The sequence below is a fragment of the Nothoprocta perdicaria genome, unplaced genomic scaffold (assembly GCF_003342845.1).
Source record: "Nothoprocta perdicaria isolate Ctin4 unplaced genomic scaffold, notPer1 scaffold_59, whole genome shotgun sequence".
Lineage (NCBI taxonomy): Eukaryota > Metazoa > Chordata > Aves > Tinamiformes > Tinamidae > Nothoprocta > Nothoprocta perdicaria.
Window position 1 is genome coordinate 1,368,396 of NW_020455854.1, and position 22,721 is coordinate 1,391,116.

At 64.5% G+C, this 22,721-nt stretch overlaps 2 protein-coding genes across 2 annotated transcripts in view; both read left to right on the forward strand.

Annotated features, from left to right (window-relative positions):
* Nucleotides 1–8,010, forward strand: part of RAB11FIP3 (RAB11 family interacting protein 3) — a 33,238-nt gene extending 25,228 nt beyond the window's left edge. Inside the window, exons 8-13 of the mRNA XM_026048988.1 lie at nucleotides 427–567; nucleotides 1,732–1,813; nucleotides 3,632–3,769; nucleotides 4,692–4,847; nucleotides 5,256–5,396; nucleotides 6,454–8,010. Of these exons, the coding sequence (XP_025904773.1) occupies nucleotides 427–567; nucleotides 1,732–1,813; nucleotides 3,632–3,769; nucleotides 4,692–4,847; nucleotides 5,256–5,396; nucleotides 6,454–6,567 (772 nt within the window). The 3' untranslated portion in view covers nucleotides 6,568–8,010. The remainder of the gene's footprint in view (nucleotides 1–426; nucleotides 568–1,731; nucleotides 1,814–3,631; nucleotides 3,770–4,691; nucleotides 4,848–5,255; nucleotides 5,397–6,453) is intronic.
* Nucleotides 8,011–12,098: 4,088 nt separating this feature from the next.
* On the forward strand, nucleotides 12,099–21,846 carry SEPT12 (septin 12). The gene is made up of 11 exons (XM_026048967.1): nucleotides 12,099–12,153; nucleotides 14,665–15,288; nucleotides 19,178–19,369; nucleotides 19,665–19,793; nucleotides 19,930–20,011; nucleotides 20,288–20,425; nucleotides 20,570–20,687; nucleotides 20,833–20,928; nucleotides 21,006–21,102; nucleotides 21,289–21,340; nucleotides 21,542–21,846. Exons 1-11 carry the CDS (start codon nucleotides 12,099–12,101, stop codon nucleotides 21,684–21,686), a joined length of 1,728 nt encoding a protein of 575 aa, XP_025904752.1. The 3' UTR covers nucleotides 21,687–21,846.
* The last annotated feature ends 875 nt before the right edge of the window (nucleotides 21,847–22,721 follow it).

Here is a 22,721-nt window from a genome sequence, read left to right on the forward strand (position 1 = left end):
AGACTAAGTGACTTATTCTGGATGGGTGCTGTGACTGCAGCCTGCTGAGGTGGGTGCTGTGCTTCCCATCGCTCATGTTGGCCTCCCCTTTAAAATGGCCCTTGATGCTTTCTAGTGTCTTACCCATAGCAGCATCTCCCACTTAGCTTATTTAAATGTCACCCTGGTCACAGTGGCGTCCCTGGGGACTTCAGGGGCCGTGTTGCTTTCCCATTGCCTTTACTGGAGCTGAGTGAAGCCCTGGCACGCCTGCTGCTTGACTGTCCTCTGGATTTACTTTCCTTTGAAAAATCAGTGTTTGTATTTTGCAGTGGGCTTCTCCTGATGCTCTTGTGGGGTGGGAGGAACGCTAAGAGCCTGGCACCCCCTTGGATGGCACCGTGTCGTGGAGACACCACCACAGTGGTGACTCTTTCTTCTCCGCAGAGCCAACGCTCTCGAGGAGCAGCTGAAGGAGCAGGAGCTGCGTGCTGACCAAACGCTCCTGGAGGAGATCAAGAAGCAGAGGGAGCTGCTGAGCAAAATGGAGAGAGAGAAGAGCATCGAGATTGAGAACCTGCAGGGCAGGTAGGGCTGGGGCAGGGCTAGGTCGTGGCATCTCTCTCGAGCTACGTGGACACGCTGATGCTTTGTGGCTGCGGCCTCTGGGGAGACAAAATGCAATAGAAAGTGAGGATAACTTGCTTAAAATTGTAGCTAAAGTCACGGTGAACCCTGAGTTTTGGCTGCTTTTCCTTCCTTACCTTTGTACCAAAATAGGAAATCAGGTCAGTTTTTGAACCTCGTCTTGGACTCTTTGTTTGGATTTCTCTGGTCTAGCTCATTTCTCCCTAAGTGGGTCGCCCCTGCAATGTGTTCGTTCAAGAAGGTGTTTGTTTGAGTGCTTGTTCACCTGAGTGACCCACGGAAGTCTGTCTGATGGGCAGGCGTGACTCACCTTTGTGTAAATGGCAAATGCCTCATCCTGCTCCCAAAACTGCAGTGGGAATTGACCTGAGTTGAGCAGAAGCATGTCTAGAGGTAAAGGATTTTCCCCCTTTGAATGAGGGAAGCATTGCTGTAGGAACGTAATGTGATTGAAGTTTGTATTTTTGGAGGAACAGAAGAGAGTACTAGAGCAGAACCAGACCCCAGCTCTCCTGTCAGGAGGGCAGGGCTGTCACACGGGCAGTGTCCTGGCCAGAAGGCTTCATGTAGCCTCTTGGCTTCCTCAGAAAAGAGGGGCAGTTAAATTTGTTTGAGTTTGGGTTTTTTTTTTTATTCTTTATTTTGGTGCCTTTCCAGAATTTTTTCTGCTATTGCACAGCCCTTGTTGGAAGTGATATATGCAGGTTGCATTTTTACCAGGCTTTTGTAACGGGGCAATTGCCACTGCAGATGGATGCTGCTTTACCTGGAGAACACAAAGCTGAAGCCTTCTCCAAACCCCAGCTCTGCCTAGGGTGGAGGTTTGAGGGAGGTGATGAAGCTTTTGGCCAAAAGAATATCATTAGAGCCATTTGAGGAGAGTGTGCATTGGGCAAAGGACTCCCCAGGGGCTGTGTGGATCACCCCACTTTCTCCACAGAAATGGGAATAGTGGAAGTCTGTGGGTTTACTTTGCAAAGCTAGATCTCTGCAGGCTTGCTTTTAGCACACGCCACTTTGATATTCCTAGGGATGTTTCACTGAACTCCTCTATGTTTGGGATGTTTAGAGGACTTTTTTTAGCACGTGTCTGTGTTGTTTCAGGCTGCAGCAACTGGATGATGAGAACGGCGAGCTGAGATCCTGTGTCCCTTGTTTAAAAGCCAACATCGAGAGACTCGAGGAGGTGAGGACAGCGCAGTAGTGCAGTGTGCGGGTGGGCTCAGTCTGTCCCAGCCTCTGGAAATGCCTCACAAGGGCCATGACTGCTCCAAATCCCTGGATGCTGCTGTCCTGGCAGGTCCTGCTTTGCCCACCTGCAGCTCTCTGTTGATGTGCTCGGTGCAAACCCTTCTGCTCTGGTTTTAGGCTGATCTATGATTCAGGAGGCTTGTGCCAGAGCTGTGTTTCTGGGTTTGCATCTGCCGCCTCGCATGGCTGGAGCTGAATTACCCAGGTGCACAAAAGGCCTATGTAAAATCTGATTTATGTAACAAGCAAATCCCTTCAGAGCCTCTTCTGTCTTCCAGCCTTGTAAAGCAAACCTTCAGACCTATCCCTTAACATTATAAATGCAGATTCCCAGTGTTTGTCTTGAAAGCAAATGGACAAAACTGCTGGGATTCTCCAGGTGACATGCAGCCTTTGTGAAACAGAGCCCCTGTTTGCTTTGCTCACTGTAGCTGAGCCTCCTTGAGCAGCCGGTGGCACCCAGTGAGGCTGGGTGGCCCTTTCCATGCTTGCTATGGAGGTGCTCGTGCCCTCTTGTGGAAGCTTGCCCCTATTCCCATCAAACTGCTTCCCGGAGCGGGGTGCAGGACCATTGGCTGCAGGAATGCAGCTGTCGGAAGGGAGAGAAGGGAGCGGGAATGTCTGGCTCCCTGTCCTGCCCGTCCAGTCTGTGCTCCCTGGGACCTGCACGCTGAGTCTCCAAAGCACTGGGGTGTCTCTGGGATTATCTCCCTTATCCTTGCACCTGGGATTCAGGACTAGGATCCGCTAATGAGGCCGAGGTAAAAGGCTCGCCAGGATAACCCAGTCCCAGGGAGCTGGACAAGATTTCTGTTTTTGGAGAGAGTGGAGGGAGGTGCAAATCACAGAGGGGACATGTTACCACATTGTTGATCACATTTCTGGCAAATTAAAGTCTCCAAATCTAAATTAAAGATGAAAACCTAAAGCACTAAGACATGTAAATGAAAACCTAAGCCAGGTTCCAGCACCAGGCTTGAGAAGCAGCGTCGTTCCTGGCTATGTGGGCTCAGCCATAGGGAGTTTGTCTCGCTCCTCGTCTCTGCAGAGCAGCGCTCGTTTCTCCACGGTTAATGTGGCTAATGAGCAGGGAGAGGTGCAATTATTGCTGCTCCCTGCTGAGAAGAGAAGCCCCTGCTGAGAAGCTGATATCTTGCCTCTTGTCTGAAACAGGAATGTTGTTGTTAACGTTGCAGTTCGTGCTCATGTAGTGCTGCTGGCGCTGTGCTCCATGACCAGAGCACCCAAGGCCCAGCTCCTAGCTGGGGAGCTGGAGTTCTCCTTCAGAGCTCTTTCTGGCTGCTTCGTGGCATGGGCCATTGGATGCCAGCATGGTCTGGTGTCTTCTTAGTGTTTTGGACTTTTAGAAAGGTTTGTTTTTGAGGGGGGCAGATCTCAGGGTGGCTCTTGGGGCCTTTCTGCCCAAGCAATATTCCACACCACCACCAACCTGCCCAGAGGCTGCACAAGCACCACTATTTTCCCATATGGGGATCACTTTTTGTGATCATCTCTTACTATCTCACCCTCCAGTGGTGCTGTCTTGGTGTGTAGCTCTTACTGCTGCCAAAGCACTCGGGCTCTGAAGTCCTCAGACAGCAAATGAGAGCGCAGCAGGCAACGCATCCCGACACGTCAGCGAGCAGCGCGTTCGCTGCGGTGCTCGGCGCGCGCCGTGTCCTTGAGCAAATAGGAAGGGTGCAGGCAGGGCTGGGGACGGGGCTGGGGACTCCTGGGCTTCCTCTCCTTGCAGGAGAAGCAGAAGTTGCTGGATGAGATCGAAGACCTCACGGTTCAGCTCACGGAGGAGCAGGAGAGCAAGAGGAAGATGGGGGACAAGCTGAATCAGGAGCGGCACCAGTTTCAGAAGGAGAAGGAGTCTACGCAGGAGGTGGGTAGTGTGCAGATTCTCCTGCCTCTCCCAAGCTGATCCAGCCGGAGAGGAGCCCGGCTCCAGGGAGAGGGGCAGCTCCAGCATGCGGTCCTGCTGGGGCACAGAGCGCAGCCTCTTTTCTATGTAGCATCTGTCACTTTTGGCTTTGTTAAGATTCAGCTGAGTGTGTGTGTCTGCATCTGCGAACCCCGGCAGGCTCTGCCTTCGTGGCCGGGTCTCCACAGGGCCTGTTTCTGTCCCGCTTGAAAGGAGCGGGCAGGATCCCAGGAAGGTGGTGCACGGCTCTGGCAAGCGTTAGCAGGGCCGGGCAGGGATGCAGGGCTGCTTGGGTGAGAGCCTGCCCTGCTCGGCCGCAGCAGGAGCCTGAGCTGGCGCAGCTCCCAGCTCCCGTGCTCGGGGAATGGGGGCGGGAGGCACAGAGAGCCCTTTCCGGGGTTGCTAATTCCAGCTAGGAGCTCAAACAGAGCTCGCTGCTGCAGTGGGAAAGGAAGTTCAGGCCTCCAAAGGGAAATCAGTCGCTTGTGATGAGCTGGGCGCTCAGCTGTGACGGGCATTCATGGCATTTCTCCCCCGGCCAAGGCTTCCCGTTGCAGCAGGAGGCAGCTCGGAGCCGTGGGAGCTGCCGGAGCGAGTGGCCGCGTTGCTAGGAGGGCCTCTGCCTCCCGCTGCTCCCTTGGAGCCAGCAGCTTCCCGCTCCGCTCTCCTTCCGGGGCTGGCGCTGCTCGCACGTTTTGGAGGAGCCCCCGCTCCTGCTGGCTGGGAAGAGGGAAGAGGGAGGCCGTGAGCCTCCCCAAACGGCTCTGCCAGCCGTGCCGCAGCGACCCAGGGGCAATTCGGTGCCCCAGCAGCGACCGTGCGAGCTGCTGGGCTTTCCAGGGACACGGTGCTCAGGCCTTTGGCCTCTTCCTTTGTGCTGCAGCTCATCGAGGACCTCAGGAAGCAGCTCGAGCACCTGCAGCTCTTCAAGCTGGAAGCCGAGCAGCGCCGAGGCAGGAGCAGCAGCATGGGACTCCAGGAGTACAACAGCAGGACCCGGGAGACCGAGCTGGAGCAGGAGATCAAGCAGCTCAAGCAGGTATTTGGCTCTCAGCAGGGAAGGAAACATATCAACTGCTTGGCTTGCAAAGCAGGAGGCAGATTCTCTGGTGGACCTAGGACTGCCACCTTGTGTGGTGTTCAACCTCCCCGAGATCTTGCACTGGATTTGACTGCCTGTTTCCTTTGTTCCTCTAAAGGATGTCATGTTTCTAAAGCTCCTTAAGATCCTGATGACCTTGATGTCTTCAGGACATCCCATGTCTTTAGATGGTCTAAAGGCTCTGTGAAGTTGGACCCTATTCCAGCTATTCCTACTCTGCTCTGTTTAGTTACTTACATAGAACAAGAGCCTCTATCTTCCCCAGCTGTGCAGTCAGGGTTGAGCAAGCTGCTCCAGGGGCACCACATGCTTTGGCAGCATCTGACAAATGTCTGTTGTGAACAGGATAACAGGAACCTGAAGGAGCAGAACGATGAACTGAATGGGCAGATCATTAACTTGAGCATCCAGGGAGCCAAGAACCTCTTCTCAGCCTCCTTCTCGGAGTCCTTGGCTGCAGAGATCAGCTCCGTCTCCAGAGACGAGGTACTGGCTGCAAGGGGATTGCCTGCTTCAAACTGCATTTTCTCTGGGGTGCCTGTTGTGTTTAATCTCCCCTCAGTGTATAGAGCGCCTGGGAGGAGCCCAGGAATTTGTAGGGCAGCTCACACCCAAAAACCATTAGAAAGCTGCCAAAGAAATATCCATGTGACTCTTCAAAAAGTTTTCAGGACATTCCCCATTCCTGGAGGTGAAGAAAGCCATGCCCTTCAGTGTGCAGGCAGTACACTCGTTGAAGATCCATGGGACATTGTCCTTTGCCCACCTGTGATAGTGCTTCTCCTCCTGGGGCAGTTCAGAGAGTGCCATCCATCCCAGGGATATTGCTTCCTATCTCTTCCTCTGGCACGTGCTCTCCCTGCTCCAGTAGCTTGTATCTCAATTACTGGTTGGAGAAGCTAAGTATCAGAATTAAATCTATAGGATCTTGAGGAAGGTGTTGGGAAAAATGCACGTGGATATTTGGGGTTCCAGGGGGAGAGGTGGCAAGCCCTGCTTTCATCTGGCTGAGACTTGAGGAAGGAGAGGGGAGAGTTAAGGAGCTGGGCCAGGAGCTGGGGGCATCTTCTCATGCTGTTGGCCCAGAACCTCCTCAAGGGGAAGGGCTGAGCTTCAGAGGTACCACAATGTGCTCTTCTAACAGCAGGAGCCTGGGAGCTGTGCCCAGCTGCTGTGCCCTAGCCCAGGCCTCTGGCTTCTTGTGTCTGAGCTCCCAGGTGTGGTGTGGTGTGACTCTTGGAGTGTTACCTATGGAAAGCTTGGCCTGTAGGAACTCGCATTGTGGGGAGATTAGCTGGAGCCGAGAGCCTGCTGCAGAAGCAGGGAGTCAGTCTGGATATGGAGGAGCTTGTAAGATTCAGGGCAGTCCCACCAGTCCCTCCTGTCCTCCTCGATGAGGAGCAACCCAGGCTAAAGAGGAGGAAATCTCCTCAGTCCAGTATGTCTTTGGGCACAATTTGGTGCGCTGAGCAGCAGGAAAATGTTTCCATCCATGGATGATGGCATCTGGTGACCACTTTGTGCCTTTCTGTCCCGCTCGCAGCTCATGGAAGCAATTCAAAAGCAAGAGGAGATCAACTTCCGCCTGCAGGATTACATCGACAGGATCATCGTGGCCATCATGGAGACAAACCCCTCCATCCTGGAAGTGAAGTAAGGGCAGCCGGGAGCCGTGGGTCGCTCGCTCTTCGTTGGGTTTGGATTTGGTGCTCTGAGAGGAAAAAGAGGACTCGAAATGTCTTTGTTCCTGATGAAGGCACAAGGAAGCATCGCTTCGGATTCATGGGTCAATAATCCAGTGGACCAGGGAAAAAGAAAAACAGCAGCAACGCTTGGTTGTCTGCCTCTGTTATTTTGGAACCCTCCTGCCTTTGGAGGGTGAAAGGGAACCTGGAGAAGAAACACGGGCAACGGACAGCAGAGGAAGGACCTGTATTGGCCCCGCCACCAGGGAAGCTGGCAAGTGGCTGCGCACGGGAACTGTCCCCACCGTGAGGCTCCGCYGCGTGGGGTGTCCACGGGAGCTGCCCACGCCGGGGCTCTGAGCAGAGGGTTTCTCTGCGCCGTAGGATAAAAGGATGCGGAAGGAAGCCGTGGAGCCGACGTTTTCCCTTGCTGCCCCGTCCAGCCCAAGGGTCTGCTTTGCCAAAGTGTCCGTGACACACTCACTCCCCGGGGCAGACCTAGGAACGAGGGAAACATGTCCTGGACTTGTAGAATTTTTTTTTTAATTAACTTAATGCGATTTTGTTCCTCCMGCTGGCACAGTTCGCGCTTGCCCCGCCGCCCGGCCTGGGAAGGGGTGCAGAGGGCAGGCTGCCTCCTCCCTCGCTCGCTGCCGGCAGGACGGAGCCGCCTTCTCTGGGACGGGGCCTCGGTGCAGTTTGCCACCTGCCTCCTTATTTATTTTCGCTCTCCGTGGCTCCCTGCATTCCCGACTCCGCTGTGCAGAGCAGCCCTGCTCCCTGCAGCCCCTCGTGAGCTCCCAAGGCTCCAGGTGTTACACGATGGGCCGGGGGCCGCGTGGAGCTTGCAGGGCAGGAGCCTGGGGGGCAGATGTGCCCCCCTGCCCCAGCCCTAGTTACACCGGTGCTGTCTTTCCAGCCTGCAGGGACTGCAGGAGAGGCTGGGACTTTTTCAACTTGCACTGGAGGCTGGTCCTGGCCAGCTCTCCCCATCCCACCGTGGCTGCTCCGGCCTGGCTCGGTGCCTGGTGTCCGAGGGATGTTGGTGGCCACCGTGGCCACCCTGGGGCCAGTGTGGCCGGCAGGGCGCCCGCTCGGGGCAGGGCTCTGCTGGTGATGGCTGCAGGCCTGGAGGGAGAGCCCGCTGCAGCCCCTCGCCGCTACCCCGGCCCCTGGAACCTCCTGCATGGGAATCTCCATCCCAGCGGGGAGAGGAGGCGGCCACTGTACGGAGAATAAAAGAATTGCTCCCCAGGAACCAAAAGCCATGTTTACATGGGAGAGCTTTGGGCTTGTGGGCACAGGGAGCCCTGGCACAGGGTGCCTGCACGGAGCGAGGGAGCAGCCACTTAGGCACCTGCTTCCCTCTGCCTCCCAAGGGAAGCCAAGGGCCATCAGCCTCCCGAGGGTCCGGCTTTGTTGGGTGTGTTTGGCCCAAGGGAGCAGTTAGTTTTCCTGCTTGTCACGTTTTGGAAGTGCCAGGGTGGCCTGGAAAGAGAAGACACACGGAAGTGGCTCTTGGCTGCTGGCTGGGTGGGAAGGGGGGCCGTTGTTGTCCTGCAGCCCTCCCACGCAGGGCTGCGCTGCGCGCACCACGGCTGCCTCCGMGCCGGAGCACTGCTCCAGCGGCCTTTTCCCTGGAGGGGCCGCTGGCCGGGCGAGGTGGCAGATGCCGCAGCCCGTGCAGCTCCACAGGGCGAAGTCCCTGGCACCGGGGCCCCCTGCCCAGCCCTCGCTGCCCCGAGCTGCTCTCAGGCTCCAGAGAACCCGCGCGGCCTCGTGCCAGGGTCCCGCTGCCATCCCAGCCTCCCGTCTCCGCACGGCGCCGGCTCCCGGAGGCAGCGGCACAACGCCGGGAGCAGAGGAGCGGTGCCCAGGGCCGCGCACCAGGGCAGCTTGGTGGCTCTCGGGGGGCACCACGTGCTGCTACCACCGCAGCCCCCAAACCCGAGCGCTCGGGGAGCCCTGGGCGCCGCTGTCCCCGCGGCGCGAAGCCACCTCGTGTACATTTCCAGAGAAGCTTTGGGTGTAAATCAGTGTATACTTGGAGAGGGAAATTTTTCTATCTTGTAGAGTAGGTATTTTTATAGAATGAAGGGTTGATCTTTTTTTAATACTTTAAAGAAGAGAGAAATGTATCTGTGTATACACAAAAGCATATATATATATGTATAAATATATAAATATCGGAGATTTGCCTTTCTGAACTCGGGGGCGTGGATCCCCAGTTAAAACAATCGTCTTTTTTCCTGTCGCTCACAAAGAGGTACTGTAACTGTAAATAAGCACCGGGAAAAAGTTTTAAGCAAACAAAGCACTGACTTGCACATTCACCATGCTTTAAAGTCCCTATGGAAAAAAAAAAAAAAAAAGACAAAACCCGTACTTCCCAAAAGCGTTCCTCTTTCCCTACTGGTTTGTGAAGGAAGTCCCAACCACGAGGCAAAAACAGTATTGTCTGAAATGATGTATCGGTTCTTGTCGGATTAAAAGCTGTTACGATTCCTGCCCAGAGGCCTGTTTTGCTCCGGGGCGGCTCCGAGCGCCAGGAGGGCTGGATGCGAGCGGGATGGATGGATGGAGGGAAGGGGCTTGGGAAGGGGCTGGCCCCGGGTGCTGCCCCACAGCGTCCCCTCGCCCTGGGCTGCACCGGGGCAGGGTTTGCATTTGCCCTGTGCGTTGCAGGGAGGGCTGCGGTGGCGTTAGGGGCCAGGGACCATTGGAGCTGGCAGCAGCCCCCACGGGCATCCAGCTTTTCGGGAGAGCTCCAGAGCTCCAACCATTTCTGCAGAGCTCCCAAACCCCTCGAAGCAGCTGCAAKGCCTCCGAATGCTGTAAAAGGCCTCTAAAAGGAAGGAGCACTTAAATTCTAAACTCTTTCAAAAAGTCCTGAAATTGCTCAAAAGGAATCCAAAAAAGTCTTGTGACAGCTATAAACTGCTCTGAAACTCCTGTGAACGGCTGTGAAATGTCTTTAATGTGCTCTGAGGCACACGCAGAGTATTCTGAAAGTCCTCTAAAAGGCCTCAAATTCTTCTAAACCATTCTAATATTTTTCTCAGCAGCACTAAAGCTTTTCTGTCACATCTCTAAACAGTTCTGGAGGGCTCCAAGCCCCTCTACAACTCCTCTAAATGGCATTGCAAAGGTCTGAGCAGCCTTAAAGCAGCTTCAAACCTCCTCTGCAACAGCCTGAAATTCTTCTCTAACACCTGTAAAAGGCTTTCAAATACTCCTCAAGAGCTCTGAGGTGCTTTAAGGCACTCCAACCGCCCTGCACATCCTCTGAGAAGTTCTCCAACCGGCTCAAAATCGCTCAAAATACTCCAGAAAACCCTGTAATTCCTCTGAAGTTCCCTGAGCAAACAGCTCTAAGCGACCCCAGAACTCCCKCAAACAACTCTGAGCAGCTCTAAGGCTTCTCCAAACCTCTTCGGAGCCGCTTCGTGTCACCTTGAGGTGGCTCTGAGGTGCCCCTGAGCACCCTGAGCAGCTCTCAGTGTTGATAAGAAGCTCCAAGGAAGGCCCCAAGGGGCTCGGCTGGCCTGGGACAGCCCCTGCGCTCCTCRAAGCCACCCGCATTCTTGGGAGCTGCTCCTTGAGCTCCGCTCAAGGGCTCTGCGGGTGCCCGGGACCCTCCTGCCCGGGTCACTCATAGCGGCGTGGTGACCCCCAGCATGGTGCAGAGCGGAGCGGGCGGCCCTCGCTGTCCCCTGTGGGGTGTTCACTACCTCATGTCAGCATGTCACCATATCGGGCTGCCGCCTGGCCCCAGCACTGTCCTCCCCAGCAGCCGAGAGAGCAAAAACCTCCCTTGCTGAAATGCTCCTCCTTGTCGCGCAGGTGGGCACCGAGCCGGGCAGCTGCAGGGCAGGAGGTGCTGGGGAYGCCGCTCTCACCGCACTGTCCCCGTATGGGGCCAGGGCACCCCACATGGCCGTGCCCGCTGCTTCTCCCTCCYTGTGAGCCCCGGGCCGTGCCCAGGGAGCAGGTAGGTGCTCGTGCTGAGGGGCGGTGCGGGGCGGCCGCGGGCACACGTGCAGCGCCCCGGCRCTCCCCCCGCGCCCGCTCCCTCGCTCCCTGCCTTTTTTGGGCCGGGCATGCGGGAACCCGGCGCCTGGCTCTGCTCAGCTGGCAGAGGCAGCTCCATAAATCACCGCCGAGTTTATGGGATGCGCCGCTGGAGAGCTCCAGCGCTGGGATGCATCTCCCGTGCCCGCCTGGCTGCCACGGGCACCCCTCGTGGGGCAGACGGGGGGAGCTGGGCAGGCAGCTGGTGCCCTCTGAGCACRGGGGCTGGCGCAGCCCTGGGCCCCRGGGGTCCCTGCGGGGCAGAGCCGCCTCTCCTCACATCTGTCTGCCAGATGTTGCGGCCGAGCCGGGGCAGGGAAGCGGCTCCGCGCAGGCAGGGATGGGTCTGCGCCGGCGGGGCGGCTGTTCCGGGAGCGCCCGGGCGAGGGTGCCGCACGGATGGGGCCGCGGGGGCCGCGCGGGCGGCTGGCGGCCAGGCTGCCGCCCCCGGCCCGGCCCAGGAATGCGCTGGAGCCGGCGGCTCTTTCCCCTCGCAGCGAGGGTGCGAGCGCGGCGCCCGCCTCTCCTCGCCGCTCCCGCAAGGGGCTGCCAGCTCCTTCCCCAGCCGCCCGTGCTGGGTGCTGGGTTAACCCTTTGCTCCTGGCCCCTGGGGACTGCCCGGCGAGGCACGGGCCACACACTGGGACGCATAAGGAGGCCAGTGAGACCCCYGAAGGAGCCCCGCTGAGAGGTGATGACAGGGGGCCCTGCCAGCGCCATTCCCCCCTGTTCTGCCAAGCGGGAGTTCCCTGGGAGCCCTCGCAGCAGTGTCCATGGGTGGCCCCCAGCTGCTGCGGAGCCCCTGACCTGGGGACAGCGGCGACAGCACCAGCACTGCCTGTGGGACGGGGCCAGCAGTGCTGCGCAGGCACAACCRGTGGCATTGGGCTGGTGGCACTGGGGATGGCAGTGCTGTTGCATGGAGGAGATGGCCTTGGGACAGCAGAGCTCGTGGGATGGTGGTGGTGGCATTGGGGATGGCAGTGCCATTGTGTGGATACGTGGAGATGACAGAAGCTGTGGCACAGGAGCAGCAGTGACGGGGCCATCGGCGGCGCGAGAGGCAGAGCCACCCTGGCGCAACGGTGGGACCCGTGGGATGGGGGCGTCCGGCAGCGACGGGGCCCGCAGGGGCGGCGGCTGGTGACAGGGACGTGTGGGGCTGGGGCCGGCAGCGCTGGGCCGGGGGCGCCGCGGGCCGGGGCGGGCCGGGGGGAGCGGCGGCGCCTCCCCTTCCCCGGCGGCTCGCAGCGGGCCCGCTTCGCCCGCCCTCTCCCCTCCTCCCCCGCCTCGCTTTTCTCCTCCTCCTTTCCCCGCGCTGCCCACAGCGGCCGGGGCAGCCGCGCCGTCCCCTCCCGCGGGCTGCAGCGGCTCCGGCCCGGCCCGACGGGGCGGCCCCGGCGGCTGCCGCCTCCCATGCCCGCCCCCCGGCATGGCCCAGCTCTCCGTCAAGGAGCACCTCGAGGGCATCCTCTCCGACTTCGAAGGTAGCGCGGGGCGCGCGGGGACACGGGGACGGGGCGAGGGAGCGCGTGTGCCAGCTCYGAACCACGCGGGCTGCCGCGGGCACCGACTTCTGTGGGTGCCTGTGCACGCTCGGGCTCGTGTGTGCGTGTGCACGAGTGCGTGCACGAGTGCGGGTTTGTGGGTGCGCACTCCCACCTACGCGTACATGCCCTCCCCATGCATGTGTGCACGGGTGTGCAAGCAGCCGCGCCGGGTGTGCAAGCAGGGTGGCGTGTGCATGCACGCGGGCGCTGCGTGGGGCGGCTGCATGCGTGTGTGTGTGTGTGTGTGTGTGTGTGTGTGTGTGTGTGCATGCCGCAACCCGCGCGCGCACACGCCCTGCGCGGGGGGAGCCGGGCACGCCGGGGCCCACGCTGCAGGGATGTGCGTGCTCTGTGCCTGCGCCGCGGCCCGCTGCGGGCGGGGGGGGCGTCCCGTGCCCCCCGGGTGCCAGGAGAGCAGAGGTGGGTGCCCGGGGGAGTGTTGGGGTACCCTGGATGCGAGCGGCTGTTTGGGAGGGTCCTGTGCTGGGAATGAATCCACATCATGTGGAGCTGGGGTTGTGCAGCCGGGCTGGCACCCATGGGTGCTGGTGCAGAGAGGAGCCTGAGCGCGAGGGGCACCCAGCACTGCGCCCTGCAGCTTCGCGGAGCCTTGGGGCAAGGGGAGCAGTGTCTGTGCATGGACAGCATTGCCAGCAGGGGCTACACCCAGGCTGGGGGCAGCAGCGAGACCCCCTGGCATCCCCATGCTCTGCTCCCTGCTCCCCTTGCAGGCCCGGTGCCAGCCGGAGCAGAGCGGGGTGCCCTGAGCAGCTGCACGGGCTGCGGGAACGGGAAGGTGCCAGGACACGGGATGGGTGCTGAGTGGGGAAGGGTCTGTGGGACAGCAGCTGCCCTGGCAGCCCCCAGGCCGGGCGAGGGCAACAGGGGGGCAGGGAGCCTTTCTCGGCCCCCGCTCTTCCTCGCTGCGCACGGAGGCGGCAGGTCGGGAAGGGGCTTGGGAAGGGGCAGGGTGGGGAGGAGCGGGCGCCGTAACCTGACGCTGGGGCGCCCGGAGAGGAATGCGAGCACCTAGKGCGGCCGCGTTAACCCGTCCGCTCCCGCCGCCGCCCGTCCCGCTGCGCGCGGGGCTGGACCTGCGGGTGCTGCTCGCGCACGAGGACRGTGGGTGCTGCCGGGCTGCGGCGCTCCAGCAGCGGGAGGCTGGCGCAGGGAGGGCAGTGCCACCCCCCGTGTCCCCTTGCCCCAGGCAGCCTCGCGGGGGCAGGCCCGGCCACCCGAGCGGGGCGATGGAGAAATACCTGCCCTGCGGAGAGCTCTAATTAAGGCGCCCGCGCGCCGGCCCCTGACCCCAGCTGTGCCGGGCCGCGGCCCTGGGGCAGCGCAGGGAGGGGACGGGGCACCGAGGGCACAGGGGGCGTGAGGAAAAGGATGCTGCCCCCACGCCAAGGCCGCGGGGGAGCGGGGCAGAGCCGTGTGCCGGCGGCGCTGCGTGSGCCGGGCGGCCGCGTCCCGTGCGCCCCGCGGGCGCCTTGGCTCCGCGCGCTCTCCGGGGGCGGGCGGTGCGGGCGGCCCCCGGCCAGCCTGGCCTCCCGCTGCTCCTGGCGCGGCAGCTCCGGCTCCCGGGAGGCTGCTCCGGCTGCTGCCTCTGCCGCCCACGGAGCGGCCACGGGGGGCCTGGCTGAGCTGTGGGGCGCCCTGGGGTGCCGTGGGGGCCCAGCGGCTGCAGCGGCGTCTGCGCTGCCCGCAGAGCTGCAGCTTGAGGGGCTGGGAAAGGTCCCTGCTGCCTGTGAGAGCCGCTGGGAGCTTTTCYCTGCAGAAAGGCTGGACTCAAGGGAGCTGACCCTCAAGGAAGCCAAAGGAGGGTGTTTCTCATCCTACATGTATGGGACACCCTACTGTCCTTCTGTTGGACGAAGTGGAAAGTCCTCCTGGGCACAGTCACTTATTGCTAGGTGCTTGATTTGGGCACAGATGACCCCAGTATAGTCATCAGTGTTGCTGCTGGTAGTACCGGCCTACCTCACCATCATTAGCCTTCAGAGTTAACATCTGGGAAGCAAAGCAGGGTAATTAYGCTTCCCAGCATCTGTTGCAGGTTTGCTGCAGGCTGGGACAGGGCATGGTCTGCATCTGTGCTCTCAAGCTCTCCCCTTGCCCCAGGGCCTGAGAGAGCCGGCGACGGTGCCCGAGCGGCGGAGCAGAGCCCAGGATGCAGAGGGGGGAGCRGATCCGGGGAGCGGCTCCGGTTACCGTCGGCGGGAGGGGAAGAAAGGGGTCAGTGTGCGGCCGGGGGGCGCGCGGCCCCCGCCGAGCCCGGCCCCACGGCGAGCGGCGCCACACAAAGCRCCCGGGAGACCCGAGCCCTGCGCGGCCGCCAGCCCCGGATCTGGTTTCCCGGAGGGACGGGAGGAACAAACGGCCCTTTGGTGGCACAGGGGGGATGCCGGGGTCGGGCCGCGCTCACGCACCGCCTCTCTCTCCCCGCAGCGCTCGAGAAGTCGTTTGAGGCGGAGGATGGAGCCGAGGGGCCCCTCTCGCCACCCCGCAGCCGCCTGGGCAGCAGCCTCTCCTTCAGCAGCGGCGCTGGCCCCGCCGCCCGGCCCAACGGTGCCGCCGGCCTGGCCCGCGTCTCCTCCTTCCAGAGCCGCCGCGGCCCCAACGGCGTCGCCGGCCTCCGCGGGCAGCCCGCGGGCAGCCCCCCGGCACCACCCGCCGGCCCCGGCCTGAAGAAGGTGCTGGCGCAGGGCAGCGTTCCCGCCGGCGATGCCGAGCGCCGCGGGCGCCTGGCCGCCTCGCTGCCCGCGCTCGACCTGCACATCGCCGAGGAGCCGGGCACCCCGGCCTCGCCGCCGCGCGCTCCCACCCGGCCCCTCGCCTCAGAGCCGCCCTCCCCCTGGCCCGGCCGCCCCATGGATGCCGCCCCACGGATGCCGCCCCGCACGGGCCCCGGGCGGGCACCCCGCACCGCCGAGGGTCCCGCCGAACCGCCGCTGGTGCCCCGAGCTGCCGCCTTCAAGCTGGTGTCGCGGCCGCAGACGGTGCAAGTGAGCTCGCAGCCTGCCTTCCTCGGGGGGCTGGTGCTGGGGCTGCCCGCCCCGCCGCCGCAGCACGGTAGGAGCGCGCGCCCGCCCTGCCCCGCGGCCCCGGCACGTGCGGCGCGGTGGGGGGGCGGCGCTGGCAGCGCGCGCCGGCGCGTCGGGACACGTGCGCTCCGGCACCGGGGCCGGCTTCCCGCGCCCTATCGCGCCCATCTTGTCCCGCGGCCAGCGCTTCCCGCCCTTCCCGTCCCGCCTTTCCCCCTGGGGTGAGGGGTGCCGGGGCGCCCCGGCGAGCTGCCCACACCCTGCCTGGGGAGGGCTGGGTGCAAGCGGGTGCCCCGGGCGCGGGACACGTCCCGGGAGCGGCGTGCAGCCCCTAAGGGCTGATTAGGCGCCGGGTACGGCCGCCCCGCAGCCTGTGCTGGCCCCTCGGCAGGGCCATAAGTGCTAACGCTGGCGATGGCATCCGCGTTCCCGCTGCGGGCAGGGTGAATCACGGCGCCGCACGCAGGGCCCTGCGCTGCCGCCCGGCCCCGGCAGCTCCTGCCCGCGGCACCGTCGCTGCATGGAGGCCTGGCCGCCCCCGGTGCTCGTCTCTGCGAGGACAAGGTGGCAACGCGGCCGTTCCTGTCCCGGACACAGGCGGGCAGCACGGCCGGAGCTCTGCAGCGCGGGCACCGTGYGCGTCCCCGCGCGCTCCCCGTGGCCGGGCACGGCAAGCTCCGGCCTGCTCCTCGTTTGAGGAAGCCGAGAGCTGCGCATGGAGGCGGTGGGGCCGCCTTTCACTTCCATGCCGAGCCCCGGGTCGCCCACGCAGGGCCCTGAGGCGAGGAGGAGGAGGAGGAGGAGGAGGAGGAGCGGAGGAGGAGCCGCGGGCCGCAGCTTCCCTCCCTGCTTTGCACCCCAGGAGCCATTTGGCCCCTGTGGCCGGCTCTCCGCAGCAGCAGCCTGGGCTGGGGCCGGCTGTGCCCGCCAGCGCTCGAGGTAGGACCACGGCACGGGGTTCGCCCGGCCGGGCTCGGACGGACGGTGTGGGGCGCGCGGCACCAGGGCAGGAGGGCAGGGCGAGCGCCCCGACACCTCGCTGCCCACCCGACACCCTCACCCAGCGCCACCCTGACCGCGGCCAGCAAGACAGCCCAAACCGGAGCCCCCTCATGCCAGGCAGGAGCGGGCAGGGTGGGCACGGGGCGCCGTGGGGCTGCCGAGGCCGCGCTCTCACTTCTGGGGCTGGAGAGGCCCCCGCGCTCTCACTTCTGCTTCTGCAGCTGCGCGCCGGGAGCGCATGGGAGGGAGCAGGACGGGCACCCCCAGCCCCTGCGCAGCCCCCAGCCCCTCTGCGCAGCCCCTAGACCCTCTGCACAGCCCCCAGCCCCTCTGTGCAGCCCCTAGACCCTCCACGCAGCCCCCAGCCCCTCTGCACAGCCCCCAGCCCCTCTGCGCAGCCCCTAGACCCTCTGCGCAGCCCTCAGCCCCTCTGCGCAGCCCCTAGACCCTCCGCGCAGCCCCCAGCCCCTCTGTGCAGCCCCAGCCCCTGCGCGCAGCCTGCGTGGCCGGTCCCCTCGCAGGCAGGCTGGCTCCGTGGCCGGCCACAGACGCCRTTCGTCTTTCCCCTCGGGACGCGCGCGGCGCTGGGAGAGGCCCCGGTGTTTACGGGACGTGTCCGGCCGGGCAGGTAGGGCTGGCCCTGGCCGGAGCCCGGCGGGCACCAGCAGCCCAGGGCAGGCGCGGGTGCTGCCGAGGCACCCGGCCCAGGCCCGGCACACGGCGCGGCGGTGACATCCCTCTCCCTGTGTCCCCCGTGCCTGCAGCATCCTCCATCCTTCGCCGTGCCGCGCGGCGTGCATCCCTCCTCCTCCTCATCCCATCTGCTCCTGCAGACGGGCCTGTCGGTGCCAAAGCCTGCAGGGTGCCCGTGTCCCTCCAGCTCCTGGGAGCCGCTTCCAAGCCCCCACAGAGCTGCGTGACCCACATAGGGGTCTCGCTCTGCAGCCYGTCCTCTGCACCAGGCGCTCATTAGAGGCTTCCCTGGGAAACGCGCTGATTAACCCCACACCAGTCATTAAGGGCTGGGGCAGCCCCTGGCCACCGCTCATCCCCGCCTGGAAAACAAAACGCCTTCAACCAGGCTGTGAACAGGTCCGGCCACAGGGAGCCATTAGCCGGGCGCGTTAGTGGCTAATGACGGGCTGTGCAGGAGCCGCCGCGCGCCGGCCTCGCTGCCCGCCGCGGCCGCCGGGGAGGCTCCCGGCCTCGCGCCCGTGAGCGCGACGCCCCGCGCCAGCCTCCGCCCTGCCCTCTCCCCCGGGCTGTTTCCGTCTGCAGCAGGAGGTCACTGGGATGGGGCGGGATGGGATGGGATGGGATGGGCGGGATGGGGAGGCCGGCTCTAGGCTGGGGCTCCCGTCAGCAGGGCCGGCTCAGTGCCCATCCGTGGTGATGCTCTGTGGGAATGGGCAGCACGATGCCCGCCAGGGATGTGGCACCCAGGGTGCCTTTAACCGGCACCGGTAGCACCCGGTAGCTCCAGGGCAACTGCGGTAGTGCCTGGTTCTGCATCCGCGCTCCGGAGCGTGGCCGGGGCGACGGCGCGTGCCCAGGYGAGCGCAGCGGGGCTGCACCGCGGCGGTGCCCAGGGCACGGGGGACGGTGACGCCACGGGCAGCGCCGCGGCAGCCTGTGCCCGGGCACACTTGGCGCTTGGAGGATGCGTGTGCTGGCAGGAGCGGGGGAAGGGGAGGAGGAGGAGGAGGAAGGCGGCGAGCGGAGGAGAGGGGAGGCACCGTTGCCGTTAGCGCGGCCAGGCTCGCGGCCGCCTTCTGCTCCCCGCGCGGGAGCAGACGGAGGGGAGGGGACTGAGCTGCAGCCCCGYGAGCAGCCCGGGGCCCGGGAGGCTGCCTGGGTGTGGGGTGCTGTGCATGGCACCCACGGGCACCCCGGCTGCGCACTAGCATCACCAAGGTAGGACCCRAACAATGGCCGGGTCGGGGAGGAGGAGGAGGGCTCGGAGGCTGCCGGAGCCGGGAGACAAAGGAGGGCAAAGGATTCAGCTCCGCTCCAGGCTGCCCTGGGGCTCCGCCGGGCTCTGGCCACCCCGCTGGGCTGCAGGGACCGGCGCGGCTGACTGGGTGCTGCACAGCTTGCAGGGCACGTGTGGGCGGGTGGCCGGGGGCACGTGTGCCACAGCCGCCAAGGGGGCCCGCCACGGCCAGCAGGGTGCATGGACCGGGATCCTTGTCCTCAGCATCCGCGTGGGAGCCGCACGTGTCCCCGGGACCGCCCTCGATGTGGCTCGCGTGGCTGCAGGGCGCTCGGGGTTGGCACAGCACGGTGCTGGGCTCCCAAGGCTTCCCCTGACAGGGCACCTGCTGCCGCCGCAGGAGCCCTGGGGCTGCAGGGGGACGGAGGCGGGAAGGAGCGCGCGAGGTGCCCGCGGTGGCAGGACTGTGCAAGGTGCCCGTGGCGGCAGAACCATGCGATGTGCCCGCGGCGGCACGGGGCTGGCAGTGCGGAGCGGCCCCGTTGCCGGGCCGGGCCCGGGGGGCGGCGAGGAATGCGCCGTGTCTCYGCGCCGCGGGCTTGGGGCCGCGCTGTCGGCTGCTGGGGCAACGGTGCCGGCATGGCAGCCTGGCGGGCGCCGCTCCCGTGGGAGCACTCGCGGCTCCCGGCCCCCTGCCCGCGGCTCCCGCGTCGGGAGGGGTGCCCGGCCGAGCTGGGGACGCCCTGCAAAGCCCTGCCTGGCCTGAGTCTGGCCCTGGGTTTATGCCAAAGGGCCGCGGTAGCGTCACCCATCGAGCCGTGCCTGCCCGTGCACCTGCAGCCACTGTCCCTGCGCGTGGCTGGGTGGGTGCAGGGCTGCCCTCCGCTTCCACCCTGGGCCACGAGGCAGCCCCAGGAYGGGTGTAGGGGCTGGGGACGCTCACATGATGAGGTCTCACATGGGGCTGTACTCTCCTGCACAGGGAGCAGCCTGGAGCCCCCGGAGCTGGGCATGGAGCCGCCGGCAGCGGCAGCGCCCGAGGAGCTGCCCCCGGGCACGCAGCCCGAGCAGGGCRGCCGCGAGCTCTTCGGCTACGTGGGCATCGAGGCCGTGCTCGACCAGATGAAGATCAAGACCATGAAGACAGGCTTCGAGTTCAACATCATGGTCGTGGGTGAGCGCTGCCCCGGGGCCGGCTGGGCAGCCGCCCACGCGGGAGCCGCTTCCCGGAGCGCGGAGCCGTGGGAGGGAGGTGCGGGACGCGTCTGGCTCCTGGTGGGCGAGCGAGCGGGGCTGCAGCGCAGAGGCTTCCCCAGCGCATCCCGCCGGCTTCTCCCYCGCGGCTGCCGGCGAGAATGGGGATGTTTTGGCTGAGCACGCGGGAGCAGAGCTACCCGCGCCGGGGCGGTGCGGGAGCGCCGGCGCGGAGAGCAGGGGCTGCCCTTACGCGTCCGCGCGGCTCCCCGCAGGGCAGTGCGGCCTGGGCAAGTCCACCATGGTGAACACGCTCTTCAAGTCCAAGGTGAGCCGCAAAGCCACGCAGCCCGGCCGAGAGGAGCGCATCCCCAAGACRGTGCAGCTGCAGTCCGTCACCCACGGTAAGGCTGCTGCCACTGCCACCACGGGGGCCCTGCTGTCCCCTCCCAGCGCTGTCCTGCCTCCTGGGCACAAGTGGCATCGCCGCTTCTCCCCGGCGCTGGTGGCCACTGACGCTGTGTCCCTGTGCCCCGCCAGTCATTGAGGAGARGGGTGTGAAGATGAAGCTGACCGTGACAGACACACCGGGATTTGGCGATCAGATCAACAATGAGAATTGGTAGGTTGGTTGGGATGCAGCTGGGACCAGGCACCAGGGCTGGCATTGGCCCCAAGGCAGCTCCTGGCCATTCCGCTCGGGAAGCATGGGCTTTATAGTCCACAACTAAGGGTGTCCATGCCAGGGATCGTCCCCGTCCTGCTGGTCCCCAGCAGGATCAGGCACTCAGCCCRGTTTCTCATTTGCAAATGTGCAGCTTCCTTTTGGGGGTGGTGTTGGGGCTGCTTAGGCACTGTCCCCAGGCCCCTCACCACCTTCCCYATGCCCCCCTGGCAGCTGGGAGCCCATCATCAAGTACATCAACGAGCAGTACGAGAGGTACCTGCGCGAGGAGATCCTCATCACGCGCAAGAGGAAGATCCCGGACACCAGGGTGCATGGCTGCGTCTACTTTGTGCCCCCCACGGGCCACTGGTGAGTGTTGACTGCGTTCCACAGCCCCAGCCCCTCGCCCTGGGCAGCTTTGAGGGGTGGGAGCAATAATGGTGTGTCTGGGATGCGGGGGGCTTGGGTTTTGGTGCTCTGGGGGTAGCTGGCACCAACRGGCTGCCCTTGCAGGCTGCGGCCCCTCGACCTGGAGTTCATGCGGCGGCTCAGTAAGATYGTCAACGTGGTGCCCGTGATCGCCAAGGCCGACACGCTCACCCTGGAGGAGCGCGCCGAGTTCAAGCAGCGGGTGAGGGCAGCGCCCCAGGGCTGCCCGGTGCCCTCGGCGCCGCATTTGGCTCCCGGGGGCTCCCTGGCCTGCCCCCGGTGCGCAGGGTGCTCTGTCTCCTGCCACCCATCCACCCCTGGCCCTCTCAAGCCKCTGTGTCCTGCAGATCCAGAGGGACCTGAAGGCCCACGCCATCAGCGTGTACCCGCAGGAGGACTTTGAYGAGGACCCGGATGACAGGGCCCTGAACGACAGGATTCGGGTGAGTGCTGGAAGGGGGACAGTGCGGGGGGATGGCRAATGGCAGCACCCCTGGGTGACCTTCTCCTTTACCCGCAGGAGAAGATCCCATTCGCCGTGGTGGGGGCAGACCAGGAGCACCAAGTGAACGGCAAGCGGGTGCTGGGCCGCAAGACCAAGTGGGGCATCATCGAAGGTAATGTTGCACCAGCAGCCAGGACATTCAGGCAGCAGCACAGGGTGTCTGCAGCCAGGACGTCCCTCCTTGGCTCGGAATGGGTGCCCGGCTGACATGTGSCAGTCCTCTGTGTGCCCCCTCATGCTGGGCTGGCGCCGGGTGCTCCCCGGCCTGCAGCCAAGCGCTCTCTGTCTTGCCTTGCAGTGGAGAACCCAGTGCACTGCGAGTTCCCCATGCTGCGGGACCTGCTCATCCGGTGAGGCACCTCGCTGGGCACACGGGGCCGTGGGCACGCGGCCTCCCGCCGCTCCGTCGTGCCGTGGGACGCAGGGCGGGCTGGCACGGGCTCCCCCGGGGGCCGGGACAGCGTGGCGGGACGGGGGCAGCCGTGCCTGCTGCGCCCGCCGTGCGCGACCACCTCCTTCACGCCCTTGTCACCGGCTGCCGCGCCGGGCAGCTCCCACCTGCAGGACCTCAAGGACATCACCCACAACGTGCATTACGAGAGCTACCGCGTGCGGCGGCTCAACGAGAGCAACCGCCTGGCGCTGAGCCCTGTCAACGGGCTGCAGGGCAAGGACGAGGACGACAGCGACCTGTGAGCGGCCGCGCCGAGGACGGGCAGCGGCGGGGAGCAGAGCTCAGTCCTGCTGGGAGCCGCCACGCGGGACGGGGCCGTCCCCTCCGTACCCCCTTTGCTGGGACACCCCAACCTGCCACTCTGCTGGGACCTCCCGTGCTCCCCGCCTGCCCCGCGCGGCCTCGGCCCCCTGCCTGCGCACCCCGCCAGGGACTGTGCCTTGCACCTTCGCCCCACGCGGGCCCACGGCCTCCCCTGCAGCTGGGGGCACCCCTGGGGGACAGGYGCAGGAGAAAGGGGGACCTTTCTCTGGCTCTTAGGGGATGCCACGCTGGCCCATGGCGGGTTGGGGAGGGGACGGGGCTGCAACACGGGAGCCAGGCTGCCCCAGGCTGGGTCCTGGGTATGGGGGTGTCCCCTAGGCAGCCTGGCCTTAGTGCCTGAGCTTTGCCGAGGGTTCAGGCTCCCCTGGGGCCTGCTCATGCAATAAAGGTCAACCTGGAGCCTTGAGCCTTTATCCTCATGATCTTTCCCCTGCAACCCTCTTCTCCCCACTTCCCGCTGGCAGCTGTCACCCTCCCATGCCGCTGTGTCCTGGGTGGGTTTGTGCCCTGTGGCCAGCACGGCCCTGCAGCAGTGAGGACACCCCGCTGCCCTCAGCCCTGCTCCCCAGGAATGAGGCGCTGCAGGAGCAGCCGCAGTGGGACGCAGGGCGGGGGGGATGTGGGTGGACGCCTTYCCTCCCCACCGTCACCCCACGGGGCCTGCCTGGGCAACAGCGCCCGGCACCGCCCGGACTTTGAGCTGCTTATCGGGAAGCGGGCGGCAGAGGTGCCACCCGGAGGTGCTGGGCCAGCGGGGCCAGGGCCGCGCCCGGCCGCTCCCGTGGTGCCCACGGCTCCGGGAGCCCCTGCGAAGGGTCCTCTCCTGCTCCGGGCCCCCCGTTCCGCGAGGCCCCACTCAGGGCCCCTCCTAATGGGAACGCCCCTATCCAGGAGCTCTTCTGCTCCGGGATCGCCCCTTCCCCCTCTGCTCTGGGATCCCCCCCTGCTCCTGG